The 21,273-nt window shown below is 38.3% G+C and overlaps 1 protein-coding gene across 50 annotated transcripts in view; it reads right to left on the reverse strand.

Moving 5' to 3' along the window:
* Positions 1–21,273, reverse strand: part of TRIP12 (thyroid hormone receptor interactor 12) — a 156,494-nt gene that overhangs the window by 100,521 nt on the left and 34,700 nt on the right. For all 50 annotated transcript variants that reach the window (XM_063648037.1, XM_063648036.1, XM_063648059.1 and 47 more), the window contains one exon: positions 12,783–12,929. In XM_063648037.1, the coding sequence (XP_063504107.1) occupies positions 12,783–12,880 (98 nt within the window). In that variant the 5' untranslated portion in view covers positions 12,881–12,929. The remainder of the gene's footprint in view (positions 1–12,782; positions 12,930–21,273) is intronic.

Raw genomic sequence — 21,273 nt, forward strand, 5'->3', positions numbered from 1 at the left:
TGTCACCCAGGCTGAAGTGTAGTGGCATGATCTCAGCTCACTGCAACCTCTGCCTCTTGGGTTCAAGAGATTCTCCTGCCTCAGCCACCTGAGTAGCTAGGACTACAGGTGCCTGCCACCATGCCTGGCTAATTTTTATATTTTTAGTAAAGATGGGATTTCACTATGTTGGCCAGGCTGGTCTCGAACTTCTGACCTCAAATGATCCTCCTGCCTCAGCTTCCCAAGTTGTGGGATTACAGGTATGAGCCACTGTGCCCAGCCAAAATAAATGTCTGAAGACTTTAGAGATAGTATATGAGAAAAAGGGAGGAAAACACCGCTATTAATCTTCTAAAAATGAGCCCTCTGCTTTCTTTTGCTCTCTGTATTACAAGAAAACAGCCTTCCAAATGTGATAAAAAAGCTTGCAGTTAGTATAAGAACCATTTGTATATATATTTTTAAGTGACACTGAACCCTTTTAAGAAGGCATTCCATGACTGGGAAAGCTTTTTAAAAGTGGTTTGGAATATCAGAAGAATGAAAGCAAATCCTCAGTGAGGGATATGAGACAATCTATGGCAGCTGACAATTTCTTTTAGGTTTTCCAGTATGCTTATGATGCGACTTTGACTCAATTCCAAACTTGATTAAAATAAAGCATAGTGCAAAGGAAATTACTAATACAAAATATGTAAGCTATTACTTTGTAGGCCCCACAAAAAATTTAACACGGGTACTATTAAGAATCAAATGTTTCTAACTTCCAACTACAGAAAAGTAGCCTCTGCTTCTCCTTAGACCAAGACAACCATGCCATTGTTGAATACAGCACCATATTATCTTGCCTCCTGATCCCAAGGCCTGATGGGACAGGCTAGTTTCAGCATGACCAATGCAGCAGGCACACATGTCTCCACAGCCAGAACTCCAGGCTGCCTAATTAGAGCAGTAAGATTTACTATTACTGAAAAGAGCAAGTTACAAATTACCCAGCCAATTCTAGTATACTTAATTTCATTCATTCATTCATTTATTTTTTGAGACAGGGTCTCTAGTCCAGGCTGGAGTGCAGTGGTGTAATCTTGGCTTATCTTGGCTTACGGCAGCCTCAACTTCCTGAGCTCAGGTGATCCTCCCACTTCACCCTCCCAAGTAGCTGGGACTACAGACACTTACCACACCTGGCTAATTTACTGTATTTTTAGTAGAGACAGGGTTTTGCCATTTTGCCCAGGCTGGTCTTGAACTCCTGGGCTCAAATGATCTGCCTGCTTCAGCCTCTCAAAGTACTGAGATTACAGGCATGAGACACTGTGCCCAACCAATTCTAGTATAAATACTTTGAAAAAGTGGCTCAAATTCAGTCATAAGAGGCATTATTTTTGCATCACATCATGTCTCCCCATAACATTCTCCTCCTCCCAAACAAGAAGCAGTTTGAACTTGCTTCTGACTGAACAAATGAGAGGACAAAAAAAGAGACAGGAAAGAAAAAAGAATTAAAGAATATAAAACGAAGGCACTCACACTGGTTAAACAGACAAATGAAGAAAACACACAGGACCAGTGGCTAAGTTTCACTAAGTAGGCTTTAGGGAAACAAACTATCATAGAGATGCAACTAAGAATGCAAAATAACATATAAACATCCTATGACAGCTACATCTCAAGAATATTCTGTTTTTCCTTTTTCCAGATGCAAGGTAGGATGGTACTTGTCCAACCACTTGGAAGCACGTACTGCCACGTGACTTGCTTCAGCCAAGGGAATGTGAACAGAAGTGAATCACTGCTGGGGGAAGTTTTGGAGATTCAAGAGTACAGTTCACCATATTCTCTTACTTGACAATACATCAAGGTATCTGAATATCTGAATGTGCAGACATGGAGCAGAGCTTACCGCTGACCTGGACAGACAACTTTTTTAGTGGTTAGATTATAACTACTAATATCTAGGAGATGTTTTTTCCTGTAGTATTATCTAGCCCACCTTGCTACACAGCCCATTTTAACTATGCCCTATTTCAACCCATCCTTACTCCAATCATGTTTTCATCATTTCAGTAAAAAAGAAAGTCACATTTCTGTGCCCAGAAATTCCAAGGAAACAAATATCCTTTTCTAACCCATACTAGTAATTGTTGAACACCTACCACTTACCAGCAAATTAACACAATACACAAAAACATCGAAATAAAACCCAGACTGTGAAAGGAATTAATGAGTCCACATGTCAAAGACAAATATAGTTGACATATACCACACCTGCTTTGCAACTGTTGCTTCAGCCTCAGAGCCCAGATCAATGAGGTCATCTCTAGAAATGTTTCTCATCTGACTCTAATAACAACCTGTATCCCCATTTCCCCTACAGAGCTGGGTTGCTTTCTGGGTTCTTTCCCTGGTAGGAAAAGAAAAACCCTACCCTACCCTCATTTCTATAACTATTATAGAACACGGTGCTTACTAACATGGTGTTCAACAGATGAATGAATACAATCTTATACTGATGTTGTATTAAGGCAGAACTCTAAAATGCCAAAAGAGGCATTATTAAAATAACACATGCATTATCTCCAGAATCAGAACAACAGTGGAATAATCAATCCTAGAAAAGGCTTAAGAGTCAACACAACTTTAAAGAACTACTAAGGAATTTAAACTTGCCAAAACGTTAGCACACACATACTCTTTGCTCTTCTCCGCCTGTCCATCTTCCTCCATAAGGCACATACACAACAGTTGGCAACTTCAGATTCACATCTTCCCATCTTTGCCACCAGAAAGAAAAAAGCTAAATCTTCCAACTTTTCTCATCTTGATCATGTGATCACACCAGGCTTATCACTGTGCTCAGAAAGAGGAAGTACTGTTGATTCCACTAGCTTTCACCAAAGGTTAAGGAATAGCTAACAGGATCAGAGTAAAACTGTATTAGAACAGAGTAACTACCCATCAAAATGCATGGGAAGCCATTCCACAAGACTACTGTTCTAAGGAGAGGTGCCGTGCAGAACAAAAACCATGAAGAACATTATTTATTGCCACCTCCATGAAAATGGTATAATCTTTTTAATAATTCAAAATGAAAGAGGGCTTGATCTAGCTTAAGAAGATGAGAGGCCTAAAAGTTAAGCCTTAAGGCACAGGGAAAGAAATAAACATGGTGTACAAAGAGATGGTGAGATCCGCCTGGATGGACATGACATGGTAGCAAGAAGCAGTAACATAAGGACAGAGGAACAGAGAGGAAGCAGCCAGACAGATACTGAGTCTGTAGTTCCCGGGGATCTCCAAAATGTTACAATGCTTTGGAATCTGTATAAGATTTCTAAGACTGGAAAAGAGTATAAACTACATTGATGTGGAAATTTTTGAATGGATCTTGAAAGACTGGCAGAATTTCAGTAAGATAAGGTCGAGGATACAGAAGGCAAGCCTTTTAAAAGGAAAATGGCACGATCAAAATTACTAAAGAAGGAAATTGCAAGGTATTTTAAGTAGTTAAGCATAGAGTAAAAACTATCAAGTTTTAGTCTCTGAAACCAGTAGATAGGAATTAAGTTTGGCATTTTATTTATTTATTTATTTTTTTGCGGTATACGTCTTTCAAAAATCAAGAAAAGGAAAGTTAAGTTGATTGGTACACTGACAGCTTGTCCTGAGTCCTTCTTGAGTGTGGCTTCATTATTTCACTAGAAAACATCCTAATCCGGCTAGGCACGGTGGCTCACACCTGTAATCCTAGCACTATGGGAGGCTGAGGGGGAGGATCACTTGAGCTCAGCCTGGCCAAGTGGTGGAACCCTGTGTCTACTAAAAATACAAAATTAGGCAGGCATGGTGGTGCACACCTGCAGTCCCAGCTACTCGGGAGGCTGAGGCAGGAGGATCACCTAAGCCTGAGAGACGGAGGTTGCAGTGAGTCAAGGTCACACCACTGCACTTCAGCCTGGGCAACAGAGCAAGACACTGTCAAGAAAAGAAAAGGGAGGGGAGGGCAGGGGAGGGGAGGGGAAAGAAAAGAAGAGAAAAGAAAAGAAAGAAAAGAGAAGAGATCCTAATCCAAACATAAGTATGGTTTCTTCCCAATTTTCTTTGCAATATTAGAAAATTAAAAGACATTAGTAATATGGTTTATATGTTTGTCCCATCCAAATCTCATGTTGAAACATTGGAGATGGGGCCTGGTGGGAGGTGTTTGAATCACCGGGGTGGATGGATCCCTCATGAATGGCTTAATGCCAATGCCCTTGGGGTGAATGAATTCTTGCTCTGAGTTCACTTGAGATCTGGTTGTCTAAAAGTGTGTGCCTGCCCCCACTCCCCACCCCTTGCTCCCACTCTTGTCATGTGATATGCTGGCTTTGCTTTCTGCCGTGATTCTAAGCTCCCTGAGGCCCTCACCAGAAGCAGATGCCAGCGCAACACTTTCTGTACAGCCCGCAGAACCATGAGCCAATTAAACCTCTTTTCTTTATAAATTACCCAGTCTCAGGTATTCCTTTACAGCAATGCTAAAGCCTAATATACCTTGAAATTAGAAAATGTAAAAACAAAATATTAACAAAATCAATAATCCTAGTATAATCAACTAGTAATTATATGCAAATGAAAGTAGTCTTATAGAAGACAATTTTCTAGAAGAGTAAATATTTGAAAACATACTGAACCCAGCAATTCCACTTGCAATAACCTAGCTAGTACTAACTAGTACTAGAGAAGTACTAGTACAAGTTCACAATGACAGTGAGAATGTCCAGGTGTGGCATCATTTGCTATGGCAAAAACCTGAAACCAAATGATGAAAGGAGTGATTACATATATGCATAATTGATATATCCACATAATGGAAAATTATAGAGACATTAAAACTGATAATATAGTTTTAATGGCAGATACTGTAAAAAAAAAAAAAAAAAAAAAAAAAAAAAGAAGCCTATATTAAGGCCAGGTGCAGTGGCTCATGCCTGTAATCCCAGCACTTTGGCAGACCAAGGCAGGAGGACTGCTTCAGGCCAGGAGCTTGAGACCAGTCTGGGCAACATAGCGAGACCCCCAACTCTCTTTTAAAAAAAGAAGAGTCTGGGTGTGGTGGCTCATGTCTGTAATCCCAGCACTTTGGGAGGCCGAGAGGGGCAGATCACTTGAGCTCAGGAATTTGAGACCAGCCTGGCCAACAAAGTGAAACCCTGTCTCTACTAAAAATACAAAAATTAGCCAGCTGTGGTGGCGGGCACCTGTAGTCCCAGCTGCTCAGCAGGCTGAAGCAGGAGAACTGCTTGAACTCGGGAGGCAGAGGTTGCAGTGAGCCGAGATCCCACCACTGCACTCCAGCCTGTGCGACAGAGCAAGACTCTGTCTCCAAAAAAAAAAATAAAAGAAAAAAATGCCTATGATACAGTTAATGAAGATAGCAAGTCACATTACAGTATGTAAAAATAATTCTATCCTTAAAAAGAAAGAAATGAACAAAAATACAAATACAAAGCTGTCAAAAATGTCCTCTTACTCAAAAATCTTCCTGTCTTTTAAGAGTCTGTTAAACTCTACACCTTCTACAAACTCTTAAGTATCCCTATAAACTTACAGGACTTACAAGACTCAAGTCTACTTTCCTAACCAGCGTATGTCATTTATCTTCTAATGGGTAACTCCTGTCTTGCCAACTGTTTTAAAGTTTCTTTGAGACTGACTTATACTTCTCCAAGCCAGCCTTTAAGGACTAGGACTGTAGTTTTTACACAATAAACTGGTAAGTATCAGCTAAACCAAATAAAAAGTCAGTTCTCCTGTACAGTGGTACAAAGGGAGATAAATAACAAATACAAAGAAAAAAATAATAGGAGACTGCATCAAAAATTATTCTCAGCCAGACTCATTCTTTAAACCTACTTTTTCAATGTGACCTCATTACTAGAGAAACAGCAATAAAACAAGAATAAGGGTTTTCTTCTTTATCAAATTAGCAGAAAAATGCAAAATGGAGATAACGTGACTAGAACAATGAGAAAAAGCACTCTTTCCCCTGATGGTGATAATGTGAACAGGAAGTAAAAAATTAATGCACAACAAAGTTATTCATAAAAAAGTCCCTTGGACCAAGCAGTTTCACTTCAGGGAACCTATCCTGAAGAGATACCTGAAATGTGAACATTTCGAGCATAAGCAAAAAAATTTTCCCCTAAACCTACCTAACAATCCAAAAACTGAAAAAAGTTGCCATGGAAAATACTGTATACTCATTCAGTGAATTATGTGGCCACCATTTGTAAATGATTACCAAAAGATCATAATGACATGGGCAATGTTAATGTTAAGGTATTGAGAGAAAAGAGCAGGATACCAAACTGTACACACAGTGTGATCAGCTACATGCCAAAGTGTACAGATAAAAAAAAGTTAACACAGACTTTTCTCTGAATAGTTCTTATTTTCTTTTTGTACTTTTCTGTATCCCAATCCTTTGAAATAGTTTTTTTAAGTGAAAACACAACTCTATTTCTTTCTATATAATTAATGGGGGTTTAAAAAAATCTCTGCTCTAAAAATGTAAAGAAAAATAATAAATAGAAGGCTATATCCTATATTTCTCACAATTGAGTTTTTACTGAGTAATACATAATTATTAAAACTTTGCAGGCAAATTTTTTGATGGGGGTGAGAAGTAGGCAACTGTATACAAGTATTTCCTCTCATCATTCAAAAATTTCAGACAGATTCTAGTCAGATGAAAAAATGGGTCCATAACAAAGCAGAGGAAAAATTTATTCTTAGCATGGAGAAGGCAAAGGAAGAAAAACAGAGTTGGCAGACTTAATTATCTGATTTTAAAATGTTGTAGAAATTAAACCATAAAAAAAAAACAGAAAAAAAATTTGTCCATGTTAGTGAATCAACACCTTTCACATAAAGGGCCCTAATAAAAGAGTAAGTATCTCCAAAATTAGACAAAAGACGCTAACAAACAGCTCAGAAAATAAATGAAAATGTCCATGGAGCAAATTTTTCCACTCTATAGTAAACGAAGAAATGCTAACTTTAAACCAAGGAATTCTTTTTCCCCACAAACTTTTCTTTTTAAAAAGGGTATGCTGTATTGACTAGGATTTGGCAAAATGAGCACTCTCACGAAGTATTAGAAGTATTAAATTGGCCCAAGATTTCTGAAAGACAAAAGTCTTCAAAATATTCATACCCTTAGATTCTGTAAACCCATTTTCAAGAATTCGACTTGATAAAACCAGCTCACATTCAAATATAATAGGCATAAGCAATATTTTTTACAGCAAAAATCTGAGGAAAAAACCTAGAGGCCCAAATTTAAATCATGGGCTTAATATTAAAGAAAATCATGGAGCCACTTTAAATTACCTCATGGAAGAATGTTACAGAATTCCAGAAAATACATCTAGTGATAACATCATCCCTATTATTTGTATGTTGCAAGTATACATATATTGATCTCTGAATGTGGAATTTTGAAAAAAACAAAAACAAGCTACACATATAGAAAAGACTGTAAGAACACAGAATAGAAATATTAACCATGGTTATCTCTGAGTGGTAGGATTAAAATTATTTTCTTTAATTTTCCTGAAGCATCCCAATTTTCTATTCTCAATATGCACTGTTTATATAGTTAAATCAACGTTGAAGACACTACCACTAAAGCAATCTTAAAGTTGCTATAAAATTAAATTCAATCCTACCACTGCCACTTGAGAAAAACAAGAAAAAGCACATGGTATAATAAAAATGCTACTGCATTGCCAAGAGGGAGGTGGTAGCCTACAAATACCTGTGCTAGAACTGGAAAAGGCTAGGTAGTATCCCTGAGAGCAAGTCAACAGAGAAGCAGTGGAAGGGAGTGATTTCCTATAGAAGAAAAACAGAACAGAAAAGAGAGGAACAGGTCAGCTACAATCCAAAAAATTAGAGAGGAAAGGGGCTAAGAAAAATAATAGGAGAGGAATAAGATGTCTAGTTCAACCGTGGACAGTGATGAAGGATGGGTGAAAAGGAGAGCAGAGGTAAAATTAAGAGGGATTAAATATATCCTCAGACTCTACTTTCATTTATCTTAAGAATGAATTTAAACTATTTTTTAAAAGAAACTATCTTGATTTGGGAGAAAGGCACAAGAGGTCACTGGAAGGAGGTTACACAAAGAAGACAGCTTAATGCAGAGGTTTAGAAAAAAACAGAGTGGATCAAAAATGAATCCTAGCACAAATCCTAGGAGAGAAAACTGCTACTTAAATTCAAAACTAAAGTTTATACCCCCTCTTCTAAACACTCCTTCATCATAGGGATCCAGTGGGCTGCAATGAAACACTCTGGCATAATGAAAAGGTTCACTGACTTTACAGTCAAGAGGTCTGGAATCAAGTCCTGACTACACACTAGCTATACAAAGTGGAGCAAGCTTCCACATTTGTAAGAGAGATTACATATTTAATTGCTGAGTTTCAATTGAAAGAATGTGTAATAATTTTTTAAACTTAAAACACTCCATTAATGCTGTTGTGTAACTGCTATTATTATCATTAGTTGAATCACTTTATCACTGTGAATACCTTTATGGGACAAGTCCACCATTTTCAGGGAATGAAGGCTACAATGACAGCATTTTACTTAGGAAAGCTAAACGAGTCACATGAAGAGAATAAATATATAGTTGTAATTGTTCTCTCCCAATTAATCCCAATCCTCTCACTCCCAAAACTCCCTGGAAAGGTTTCTGAGAGTTTAGATAATTGCTAGAATAGTACACTCTATCTATAGGGGTTTCAAAAGTCAATCTGGGTCAGGTGCGGTGGCTCATGCCTGTAATCTCAGCACTTTGGGAGGCTGAAGTAGGTGGATCACCTGAGGTCAGGAGTTCAAGACCAGCCTGGCCGACATAGTGAAACCTCGTCTTTACTAAAAATACAAAAATTAGCCAGGTGTGGTGGCCCGTGCCTGTAATCCCAGCTACTCAGGAGGCTGAGAGGCAGGAGAATTGCTAGAACGCAGGGGGCGGAGGTTGCAGTGAGCCCGGATCATGCCACTGCACTCCAGCCTGTGTGACAAGAGCAAAACTCCATCTCAACAAAACAAAACAAAAATATATCAACCTGGGGGTTGATAAGAAGGCCTTCAAAGTTCCTCCCAGTCTTGACATTTTATTATGAGCAAAAGAATCAAGCCAAGATGGCAAAATGATATTTAGAAGAGCCAGCATCTTCTCATCTCATTTGCATTCTTAAAACTGACAAGATGTTTTGGCTAAAGCTCTAAATTTCTAAGTCCTTATCACACTCTTCACAATTGAGCATATTATTGACTGGCTTAAACTACATGAACTACAACAAGATTTGTCATTCTACAAATCTAATCGAGTTCCATCTCTGTTACAACTCTGAGCTACTTAAACCAACACATCTTAATCGCTAGTATTAACCACTTCCATTTATGTCCCACTACTTTGTTTGTTACTTATATATTTTTTGAGACAGGGTCTTGCTCTGTTGCCCAGGCTGGAATGCAGTGGTGTGCCCAGTCATAGTTCACTGAAACCTTGAACTCCTAGGCTCAAGCAATCCTCTCACCTCAGCCTCCTATGTAGCTAGAAATATCGGTGTGTTCCACTGTGCGCAGCTAATTTATTTTTTGTAGAAACAGAAAATGTCTACATGTGTCTTGTGATGACACATGATGTGTATTGCTATGTTGCCCAGGCTGGTCTCGAACTCCTGGCCACAAGTGATCATTCCACCTCAGCCACCTCAAGTACTGAGATTATAGTCATGAGCCACCATGCTCAGCCTTACTCATTTTTTAAAAATACATGATACTAGGTTGGTGCAAAAGTAATTGTGATGTTTGCCATTTAAAAAAACTGCAAAAATCACAATTACTTTTGCATCAACTTAAATACACAGCTGGGCATACTGGCAGGTGCCTGTCATCTCAACTACTTACAATGCAGTGAGCTATGATTCCATCACTTCACTACTGCCAGGACAACAGACTGAGACTCTGTCTCTAAAAATAAAATAAAAACATAATACAATTTAAAAAATTTTTTAGGCTGGGCACGGTGGCTCATGCCTGTAATCCCAGCACTTTGGGAGGCCAAGGCGGTTGTATCAGGAGTTCAAGACCGGCCTGGCCAAGATGGTGAAACCTTGTCTCTACTAAAAATACAAAAATTAGCCAGGCAAGGTGGCAGGCGTCTGTAATCCCAGCTACTACTTGGGAGGCTGAGGCACGAGAATCACTTGAACCCGGAGGGCAGTGGCTGCATTAAGCAGAGATCACAGCACTGCACTCCGGCCTGAGTGACAGAGTAAGACTCCATCTCAAAAAATAAATTTAAAAAATTTTTTTAATTTACATAACACTGATATATAGAAAAAATGACCATGCTGAAACACTGTGGATTTTAGAAGCAATGCACTGTTGATAGCCCACAATGATTGTCAGTTCACATGCAAGAGTCCCAATGCAACCTGAGGATTAATATGCATAAAACCGCAGTTGTTCTAAAGGTACAAGTTACTTATATGCATATACATATATATATGTACATCTACATGCAGTTTTTTAAAAGACAGAAGAAATGTCAATAGTAACCAATGTCAACAGCACACATTATAAGTGTGGAATTATGTTTTTTTTAGTTTTCTATATATTCAAAATAATCTAAAAGGAACATATAACACTTTTATTACAGGAGGAATAATATTTTAAAATCAGTCACTGAAGTTGAGTGTGGCTGCTCCAAAGAGTAACCTGAATGTAAAAGAGCAAACATTTTCAGAACAGAGCTCTATATACTAAGTATAAGTGATAAGAGCTTAACATGCTAAAATACTGAAATTTACCAATAATCCTATGAAATAGCTATCCCCATTCTGTGGACTAAGAAACTGAGGTTTCCTGAAACTCTTAACAAAAGACACATAGCTATTTAATGGCAGAGGCAGAAATCACACACAAAGGCTGGGCGTGGTGGCTAACACCCATAATCTGAGCACTCTGAGGCCAAGGCCGGTGGATAACTTGAGGTCAGGAGTTCGAGATTAGCCTGACCAACATGGTGAAACACCATCTCTACTAAAAATACAGAAAGTAGCCAGGTGTGATGGTGCGCGCCTGAAATCCCAGCTACTTGGGAGGCTGAGGCAGGAGAATCGCTTGAACCTGGGAGGTGGAGGTTGCAGTGAGCCAAGATCATGCCACTGCACTCCAGCCTGGGCGACAGCAACTGTTTAAAAAAAAAAAAAGAAAAAATAGAAAAAGAAAAACAAATCACACACAAAGCTGCCCTAGTCCAAAGTCCCTATGCTTAACCACTAAATAGTCTGACATCACCGTGATGTGCTTTTATTCTTTACATTTCACATTTAAAAAAAAATTTTTTTTTTTGAGACGGAGTCTCGCTCTGTCTGTCGTCCAGGCTGGAGTGTAGTGGCCTGATCTCAGCTCACTGCAAGCTCCGCCTCCCGGGTTCACGCCATTCTCCTGCCTCAGCCTCCCAAGTAGCTGGTACAGGCGCCCGCCACCACGCCCAGCTAATTTTTTTTGTATTTTTAGTAGAGATGGGGTTTCACCGTGTTAGCCAGGATGGTCTCGATCTCCTGACCTCGTGATCCGCCCACCTTGGCCTCCCAAAGTGCTGGGATTTCAGGCGTCAGCCACAGCGCCCGGCTAAAAAATTTTTACATACTTTACTAGATAATATGCATTCACGGTTATGGCCGCAAACTGCTGTATGAGATAATCCTATTAGAATTCAGCGGCTGAGCGCAGTGACTCACACCTATAATCCCAGCACTTTGGGAGGCCGAGGCGGGTGAATCGCTTGAGGTCAGGAGTTTGAGACCAGCCTTGCCACCATGGCAAAATCTTGTCTCTGTGTCTCAAAAAACATTAGCTGGGCGCGGTGGTGCACACCTGTAATCCCAGCTACTGGGGGGCTGGAGGTGGAAGGATTTTTAAGCCTCAGAAGCAGAGGTTGCAGTGAGCTGAAATAGTGCCACTGTACTCCAGCATGGGTAACAGAGCGATGAGACTCTCAAAAACAAAAAAATTTAACCATTATCTATTACAAGCTAAACATAATCAATGTTAGTCCCAAAATTAGAGAACTAGGCCTTGCAAGAAGAGTTCTGAGTATTTTTTACATGAAGTGACAGTCCTTGGCTAAATCTGACTTGGAGTATTACATTCAAGAAAACGCATCTGATCTGATTTTTCACACTACTTCATATGTAACTACTCCAACTAAAAAGAAACACCAGACCACTAAAAACATAAGACAACTTGTTCACTAACAAAGTCAGAGTGCCTCACTACCCTGTTAATATCTATGTTGTCAAAAGGCATGATGAGGACAAAAGCTCAAAAGCTGAGTACCAAACTCAAGTTCTTAAAACAAATGAGGCTTCTTTTCAATAAAGTATCATTAAGTCAACACATAAGGAAAAAGACCATGAATGGTGAAAGACGTGTTGTAACATTCATTTAACAAAGTGAAGAGAAAGGGCAAACCAAACATGACACACCACATGCTAAATGAGGTATCTGATCATGTCAGTGGCTATGAACTACTTCTTTGAGTCTAGCATATCTGGGGAAAAATTTAGGAACTGCTTTGGATTCCAGTTTGCTTTTAAGTACTTGGCTCACAAATCAGGAAAAATTACCCATATGCAATGAACCATTCCAGTTTTGGACCTCACAAGGAGGCTTAAAAATATTTTTTCTTTTATTCCCAATTCCTTTTCAAATTACCATGAAATACATACCTTCCTCCTATTGAGTCGTCTTGTGGTTGGGCCCCGGCAGTGTTCCTCTGTGAACGTCGCAGTGACCCCCCTGGATTGTTATTAGGCCGGTTGGACATTGGCACCTCTCTCTTGAAGGGACATACCCTTTCTAGACACTACCATTCACTAAAAGAAAAAAAAAAAACAAAATTTATCAGATGTACAAAATACAATATGGAAAAGAAATGAGGGGAACTTATGGTGACGTGGAAATTTTCTGCAAACTATCTGATTTTACAGCCTTCACCCATGCTGCAACGTCTCACTGAACTGTGAAGTCTGACTGATCAATGTGTTAACAAAATGTCAGAGGTATAACATATTCAAGCCATGTGGTCCAGGACTTGATATATAAAATTAACTTAGATTTCGAGGAATAGCCAGAAAATTCTCAAATCAAAGAAAACAGAGAACAGGTAGAAATATGTCTTCGTTTCCACATTCTAGTATTGTGCCGAAACAGGCACTACACCTCAAGTCAAAAGATGATGGCTCAAGTCTTGTGACAGAATAGGTGTTAAAGAAGTTTGCCTTTGTACAAATCATAGCCTCTAAGCCTAGGATTCCTTAGACACAGAATTAACAACGTATGTCATGTCTTCTTCATAGTATTGTTGTGAATAACAAATGAAAAAATAAATACAAACAAAATTGTGGCCGGGTGGAGTGGCTCACACCTGTAATCCCAGCATTTTGGGAGGTTGAGGTGGGTGGATCATCTGAGGTCAGGAGTTCGACAACAGCCTGGTCAATATGGTGAAACCCCGTCTCTATTAAAAATACAAAAATTAGCCAGGTGTGGTGGCGCACACTTGTAAACCTAGTAACTCGGGAGGCTGAGGCAGGAGAATCGCTCAAACCCGGGAGGCAGGGGTTGCAGTCAGCCTAGATCATGCCACTGGATTCCAGCCTGGGCAACAGAGTAAGACTCCACCTCAAAACAAAACAAAATAAACGAAATTGTAAAACTATAGTATCTTAATGAAAAGATGAGGAGAAAACAGCTCAAATAGAGTAAATTGAGCAATGGTCCCAGATATTCTGGATTTTCAACAGCAGCTCTGCTGGCCGTGACCTTCGACAAAATAATCTCTACATTTAATTTACTATTCTTTAAAACCAGTACGTTACCTACCTCAACAGAGTTGTCAGCAACAAGAAACTGCGAAAGTATTTTTATAAGTTTAACAATTTAGCTCAAAACAGTTCTTAACCAAATTGAGCTTTCTATAAGAAATGATTGTGCAGATAAAATATCGACACTCAGAAAATTAGTTTAACTGATAAAACAAGCCAACATAACAATCATAGAATTACGACATGTACAAATAAAATCTTGCACTATTTTCTGTAAGCCTGCAGTCAAATTCGAAGTGGAGTTCTTTCATTACTTCTGTTTACTGGGAAAGAAAATGAACATATGACATTATAGAAACTGGTGCCAAAGAGAATGCAAATTAATCATAATTAAATCTATTACTGTACTGGATTTTGTTTTAGAGATTCCTTATACTGTAACAAGAAAGTAGGTTTTCTTTTGGGTTATATTGTTGATACAATTCAGTAGAAAAAGACTGTTTCTATCACATATGTCCAAATTAATATAATAAACTTTAATTAGAAAGTTCAAATTACTAATTTAAGGATAGTCAGTTTTAGAAAGAAAAAAATAAATACAATTAAACATTAAAAGAGGCAGGCAGAGAGAGAAGAAAAGGTTAAACTTACACGTACTGATATGGAAAGATATGAAACTCTCATTTGTGTGTATGTATACAAAGAAGACTTCTATATAAATTTCTGTATACTGTCCACATGTGAAAAATTCATGGAAAGATGCATGAAACATACTTCGTTAATAATGACTGCCTTTGAGAAAGGACTGGGGGATCCAGAGTTTAGAATGAAAAAAATCATTTTTGTTGTAATTGAGACTGATTGTTTGTCAATTTATAAGGAATTAAACAGGCTGCTCTAGCGTAACAGCTTTAAGCACACAGCTCTCAAGTCAAACTGTCTCTGCCCAAGTTCAATTCCGGACTCTAACACTAACAAGTTGTACATAATCTTGCATATATGAGTGTGTGCACACATACTTCCCTGTGCTTCAATCTATCAAATGAGGATAAAGAACTCACATGGTAGTTGTGAAGATCAAATGATAAATCCAATGTAAACTACTCAATACAGTGCCAATCATATAGCAAGTGCTCAGTACATGTTAAGTATTATTATTACTATAAACATTTATTCAAAAGAATAAAAATACTTGTGGTAAAATAAAATCTAATATATTGGGAGAGGCTTCACCATAAAAATCACTGTCTATATGAGTCTTAATTTTTGGCAAAATACTTTCAAAAGTGAAATGTTTTTAATTAAGGGTAAACATCACAATCACCTGGGAAGCTTTGTCAAAATATGAATGCCTGTCTGCTAACCTCAGATCCTCATTCTTTGGGCACAAAAGTTGGAGACATAGTTTAAAAGAGCTTTCTTGGGTATACTGCAATACACCAAGAAGTTCAGCATATTAAAGAATAAAAGGCCAGTCTTTTTCAAAATTCATCTTAGAAATTTCTCTACTTCAATCATCTCAATGCCATTTCACCTAGACCCAAACAGCAAGGACAGATACAAGAGAATAGGATGATACTGCTGCTCTCACTTTAAAAGGCAAAGAACAGTATTATAAACAAGGTTAGTAGTTGTCACCTGCCCACCTTCTGCTATTAAACGCCTACTGTATGTCATGGAGTGTTAAGTCATTCAAATGAAACTAAGTCACACTAGTTGTTTTGACCTAGAGTCACCTAGGTAACCTTAACAATGCTCCCCAACATCTTCAGTGCTGGTCAACCAGCACCATTATCAGCCAATAGCCTATTTGTGGATAATTCTTGAGATATAAGAGGAAGAATAGCAGGTAAGAACAAAGCTGTTTATCAAATTACTACCTGCTGTTAAACAATAAATTCATCTTTTTTAAAAAGAGGCCAGGCTCTGTAAAACACTGGAACTTTAATTTCCTGAAAGTAAATAAAAGATTAACATATGATGGATACAGGATCTCTCCCTCTGCCAGGTATCAATAAAACCAGGGGGCTGGAAGGGACCCTCGGAGATGATCAAGTTCAACCCCTTACACCTTGAAGACAAATCCAAATGAAGAAAGTTCCAAGTAATCTGTTGAAGAACCAGTCTTCTGAATCCTGGTACTGAGCAGTTCTACACCCTTCATAGGCATCACCACCTCAACTTCAAAAAAAGTTTAATGCCTCTTTGGCTTCAGCTAAGAACCCAGAGGCCAAAAGTTTTCTCTACGCAATGAATTCCAGAATGTTTTCCTTATAGAATATTCTGTACTGACTTGACCAATTACTTAGGTCTACCATATGCTATTACTTAATTTTTAAAACACAAGTGGGAATTACACTATTATACTGCTAAAAGTTATGTTTTCATAGCCGGTAGTGAATATGAACTCGAAGATTCCATCTTAACAGGTTAACTCCTAGTGTGAAACTGGAATTATAAACCCAATTTAATATCCCTATCAAATCCTGAAATACACTAGTCTTTTCTAACCATAGCCATACCTTCATTTCTGTAAAACTAATCAAGATTTTTCACATAAAACCTTTGATATTCAGTCCTAAGGCACTGAAATAAAATAGAGAACATGTATGACTTTAACAGGAAAAACAAAAAGGCTAATTGATGTCTTCAAGGTTGAAAACAAATTCACGACAACTTTGAAAACAAATTCACAACCAACTTATTCACTGTTTAAGTTAAATGACTTTTCAATTTTATGTGAAAAAGTATTTAACTCTACATGCAAATACCACATAGAAAAAAAAGCAACAAAAACAACTGGCTGGGCGCGGTGGCTCACGTGAGGTCATGAGTTCGAGACCAGCCTGGCCAACATGGTGAAACCCCATTTGTACCAAAAATACAAAAATTAGCCAGGTGTGGTAGTGCACACCTGTAATCCCAGCTACTTGGGAGGCTGAGGCAGGAGAATCGCTGGAACTCAGGAGGCAGAGGTTGCAGTGAGCCAAGATTGCACCACTGCACTCCAGCCCGGCTAATAGTGAGTCCATTTCAAAAAAAAAAAAAAAACCCAAAAGCCTATATGTTGTTGTTTTATATTTACATTTAAAAATTCATTCCTAAAATATGTATCAAGAATAGTCCTTAAAGGAAAACTTAAACTAAAAACATTTTGCAATTTTTCCTTTTTTTTTTTTTTTTTTTTTTTTTTGAGACAGAGCCTTGCTCTGTTGCCCTGGCTGGAGTGCAGTGGCACGATCTCGGCTCACTGCAACCTCCGCCTCCTGGGCTCAAGCGATTCTCCTGCCTTGGCCTCCAGAGTAACTGGGATTACAGGTGCCTGCCACCACATCCAGCTAATTTTTGTATTTTTAGTAGAGACGGAGTTTCATCTTGTTGGCCAGGCTGGTCTTGAACTCATGACCTCAAGTGATCCACCAACCTCGGCCTCCCAAAGTGCTGCGATTACAGGCGTGGGCCACTGCCTGCGCCTGGCCGGAAATTAATTTTTCTTCTAAATTCTTAATATCATACACACACAAAGAAAGGCTAAAAAAAAAAACCCAAAACATTTTTTAAAAATTCAATCCTTCCTCTGGTACAGAACTTTTAGAACACCGAAAGAAATCAACTGCAAAAAAAATAAAGCCAGGCACGGTGGTGGATGCCTGTAGTCTCTGCTACTGGGAGGCTAAGGCAAAAGAATCACTTGATCCCAGAAGTTTGAGGCCAGCCCAGGCAACACAGGTACAGAAACCTTGTCTCTGTAAGAAACCTAAAAATTAGCCAGGCAGGATGGTGCACACCTGTGGTCCCAGCAACTCAGAAGGCTGAGGTGGAAGATTACTTAAGCCTGGGAGGACGAGGCTGTGGCAGGCCGTGATAACACTACTGCACTCCAGTCTGGGTAACACAGGGAGACCCTGTGTCAAAAACACAAACAAACAAAAAATACAGCCACATATTGCACTAGTGACATTTTGTTCAACAACTGACCAGAAATACAAAGGTGGTGCCATAAGATTATATAATACCACATATTTACTGTGATTTTTCTATGCTTGGATACGTTTAGACACACAAATATTTACCATTTTGTTACAACTACCTACAGTACTTGGTAGAGGAACAGGTATGTTAGAAACATGTTGCTACGTTTGCAGCAGGTTTGCAGTGTAGGAGCAACAGGCTATACCAGACAGCCTAGGTGTGTAGTAGGCTATACTATCTAGGTTTGTGTAAGTACATTCTACAATCTTCACGCAAAGACAAAACTGCCTAACAATAAATTTCTCAGAAAGTATGCCTATCTTTAAGCAAAGCAATGTCTGCATAGTAAGCTTTTAGAAGTAAATCTCATTTGTACAGTATGTACCCCCTAATTTCTTATGGACTTATTTAGATTTGGTCCTCCAAAAAGGCTTGGTTTAGCTTCAGATCATTAACTTGGAGGTAAATTACAATAATAAACACAATCTGCAAGGTACTTTACTCATTTTGTAAAATTTAAATGTGACAAGTAGTCTCATAAACCACTGCCCATTAGTCCTATTTTACAAATAAAGAAACTGAAACGTTACAAAATTAGTACCCTGAATGAAACAAGTAATGGCATCCAGACCTGCAGACTGCAAGCAAGAACTGACATCTGGAGCTCCAGTTCTGAACTACACACACCAGATAAAGAAGGAAATGACTAGGTCCCAGAACCAAGTGTGGTAAGAGGCAGTATATATTAAACCACTACAATAAAACAAAATAGAAATCACCCTTGTGTATAACAGAAGTCATTCTTGCCTACCTAAAAACAGCAAGGACTTCAAATAAGCCTATCTTTAAAGTGGGAATGAATAACCTTTAAGATTCCCCAAAAGCACTGAGAGGTGCTGAGATTGAGAGGTGCTGAGAAACAATGACAAGACAATCCCTCCTCACAAGGAGCTTACTGCTCTGTATCGCCCACCTAGGCTCAAATTCTGCCTCTGCTGCTTGGTAAGACCTATAAGTACTTACCTTCATCTCAGTTTGTTTCTCCATTTAATTAGAGACAATATTATACTTTGGGATTTAAGTATTAGAGAACTGCATATAAGGCTCTCAGAACCTTACCCGAACATGATAGCTGCCATTTAATGAGTGCTTATTAAGTACAATCTTAAAGAAAAACGGGGGAAATCATCAGGTCCATCATGTGCCAGAAAGGAATTGAAGGGGAAAAAGAACAAAAACTATCTACAAAACCACTGGGACAGTTTATTATTTCACTTTGATTTAGGAAGGAGGCAATACAAAATCAGCAGTTTTGTATGGTATATTCATAAGTCAAATGTCAAACTCTTAAGTAGCCATATGTCAAACCTGAAATAGCTGTATCTGATATAGAACAACACAATGCAGTTTATTAGTTCACGTTTGAATTAAGGGCAACAGAAATTTACTGCCTTTTTTTCCAGTTAATCAGAAAGTTTTATAGAGAAATTAGGAGAGTAAGGGCCATTGAGCGCAAGAGAAAGGGCTACGTTCGGGTCTGTTAGGCATTGAATGCAATTTATGGGCATCAAAACCATTTGAATGTGATAACGAGATATTATACAACATGTAAAAATAGCTTTTTTTTTTTTTTTTTTTTTTGAGACGGGACCTCACTGGACACCCAGGCTGGAGTGCAATGATGCGATCTTGGCTTACTGCAACCTCCGCCTTCCAGGTTCAAGCGATTCTCCTGCCTCACCTCAGCCTCCCGGGTAGCTGGGACTACAGTCGTGCAACACCATGCACGGCTAATTTTTTTATTTTTAGTAGAGATAGGGTTTCACCACATTGTCCAGGCTGGTCTCAAACTCCTGACCTCAAGTGATCCACCCTCCTTGGCCTCCCAAAGTGCTGGGATTACAGGCATGAGCCACCGTGCCCGGCCAAACTAGTATTTTCAAATTGTATTTTTATATAACACTAGAAAACAATATTTAATGGAAAAAATACAAGATTTAAGTTGAATAGTAAAGTATGGGTTATGTGTATTCTGTGCTTAGCATGTACCAGGCAATGTGCTTTAAATCATTTAATTTTCACACCAACTTTACAAAACTGGTAGTGAAAATAACCTTCTTAAAAAGAAACCGTGACACACAGTAAGTTAAAATAACCCTAAGGCTACAAAGCTAATAGGGGACAGGGTCAGCACTCAAATACAAGTTTGACTGAGCAAATAAGGAAAAATAATTATGTATTTACCTTAAAAAAAATCAAAATACTAGAAAGCCATGACATCCCAAGCTTAAAGGATTATGGGGGATAGAAAGAAAATTCTGATCCTTTGTCATTTGGTAAATCAGCTTAGCTGGCCAATCATTAAGTGAATAATTATAAAATATGCTAAATTGATTTGAGAAGCAAGATCAAGTGTACTACTCTAAACAAAGAAGAAAAAGGTGGCTAACTTTGCCTTCACAGGTTGAGGATGACCGGTCACTTCTGCTGATGTTCCTTGAAATGCGAGAGCAGTGAGGAAAGACATGGAGGGATGTGGAGTGGTTCCTTGAGCCTGAAAATAAGCCTAAACTCCATCATGAAGGGCCAGAAACAAAAAGTTTTACATTTAAGACCTACAGATAAGGAGGCAGATCAAGTAGAAAGCTACCAAATAGATCTAAGGATAGATGAGGATCTGTTAACAATGGAAGAAGGCAAAATGAAGACAGGGTCAAGAAACATTTTGATGACAGGATCTAGACAGTGAGAAAGAATAGTCTAAGACTGTGGTTCTCAGACTTCAGACAAATACCCTAAAATGACTCAAATTTCTTACACTGGTGACAAAGGTTAAGAAAAGTTATCTAAAACATATAAAGATGATGACTGTACATCCTTTCAATGTCCTAGGAAATGCTATGTCAGAGGCTTACCTAGGAATTATTTAATTTTCTGCAAGAGCATCATTATTTTAATTTTGCTGTTATTAATCAGGGGTTCAGACATTAAAGTTACATGTTAACCTGTAGATTTAAGTCTGGAGAAATACAGTTTATGTACAGAAGAAAAGACAACCCCAAAGATTGCAATTTGTTGCCTGTAGGTTATCAGTAATCTCATTCTAAAATTCTTTATTAAATTGCCTATAAATATCCAGTTCCCCAAATGCTCTTTAAACTAGCTTTACCACAACAGCTTCCTGTCCTTATTAACTAGTCAAACAGTATCTCTGCTATTTACATTCTATAGTTCTAAAAGTCATCCTTTTAACTTTAGAAAATTATACAAAATCATTGTAGCATCATTATCAAATGATACACATGAGCAGAAAGATTACATTTAGTGTTAATCATATAAAACCTGACTCATCATGTAGGTATCCAGGTAAAGAGTTTCAATAAGCAAATGGAAGTAAAGATTGAGAATTATGTAGGCAACT

The sequence above is a fragment of the Pongo pygmaeus genome, chromosome 11, assembly GCF_028885625.2.
Source record: "Pongo pygmaeus isolate AG05252 chromosome 11, NHGRI_mPonPyg2-v2.0_pri, whole genome shotgun sequence".
Taxonomy (NCBI): domain Eukaryota; kingdom Metazoa; phylum Chordata; class Mammalia; order Primates; family Hominidae; genus Pongo; species Pongo pygmaeus.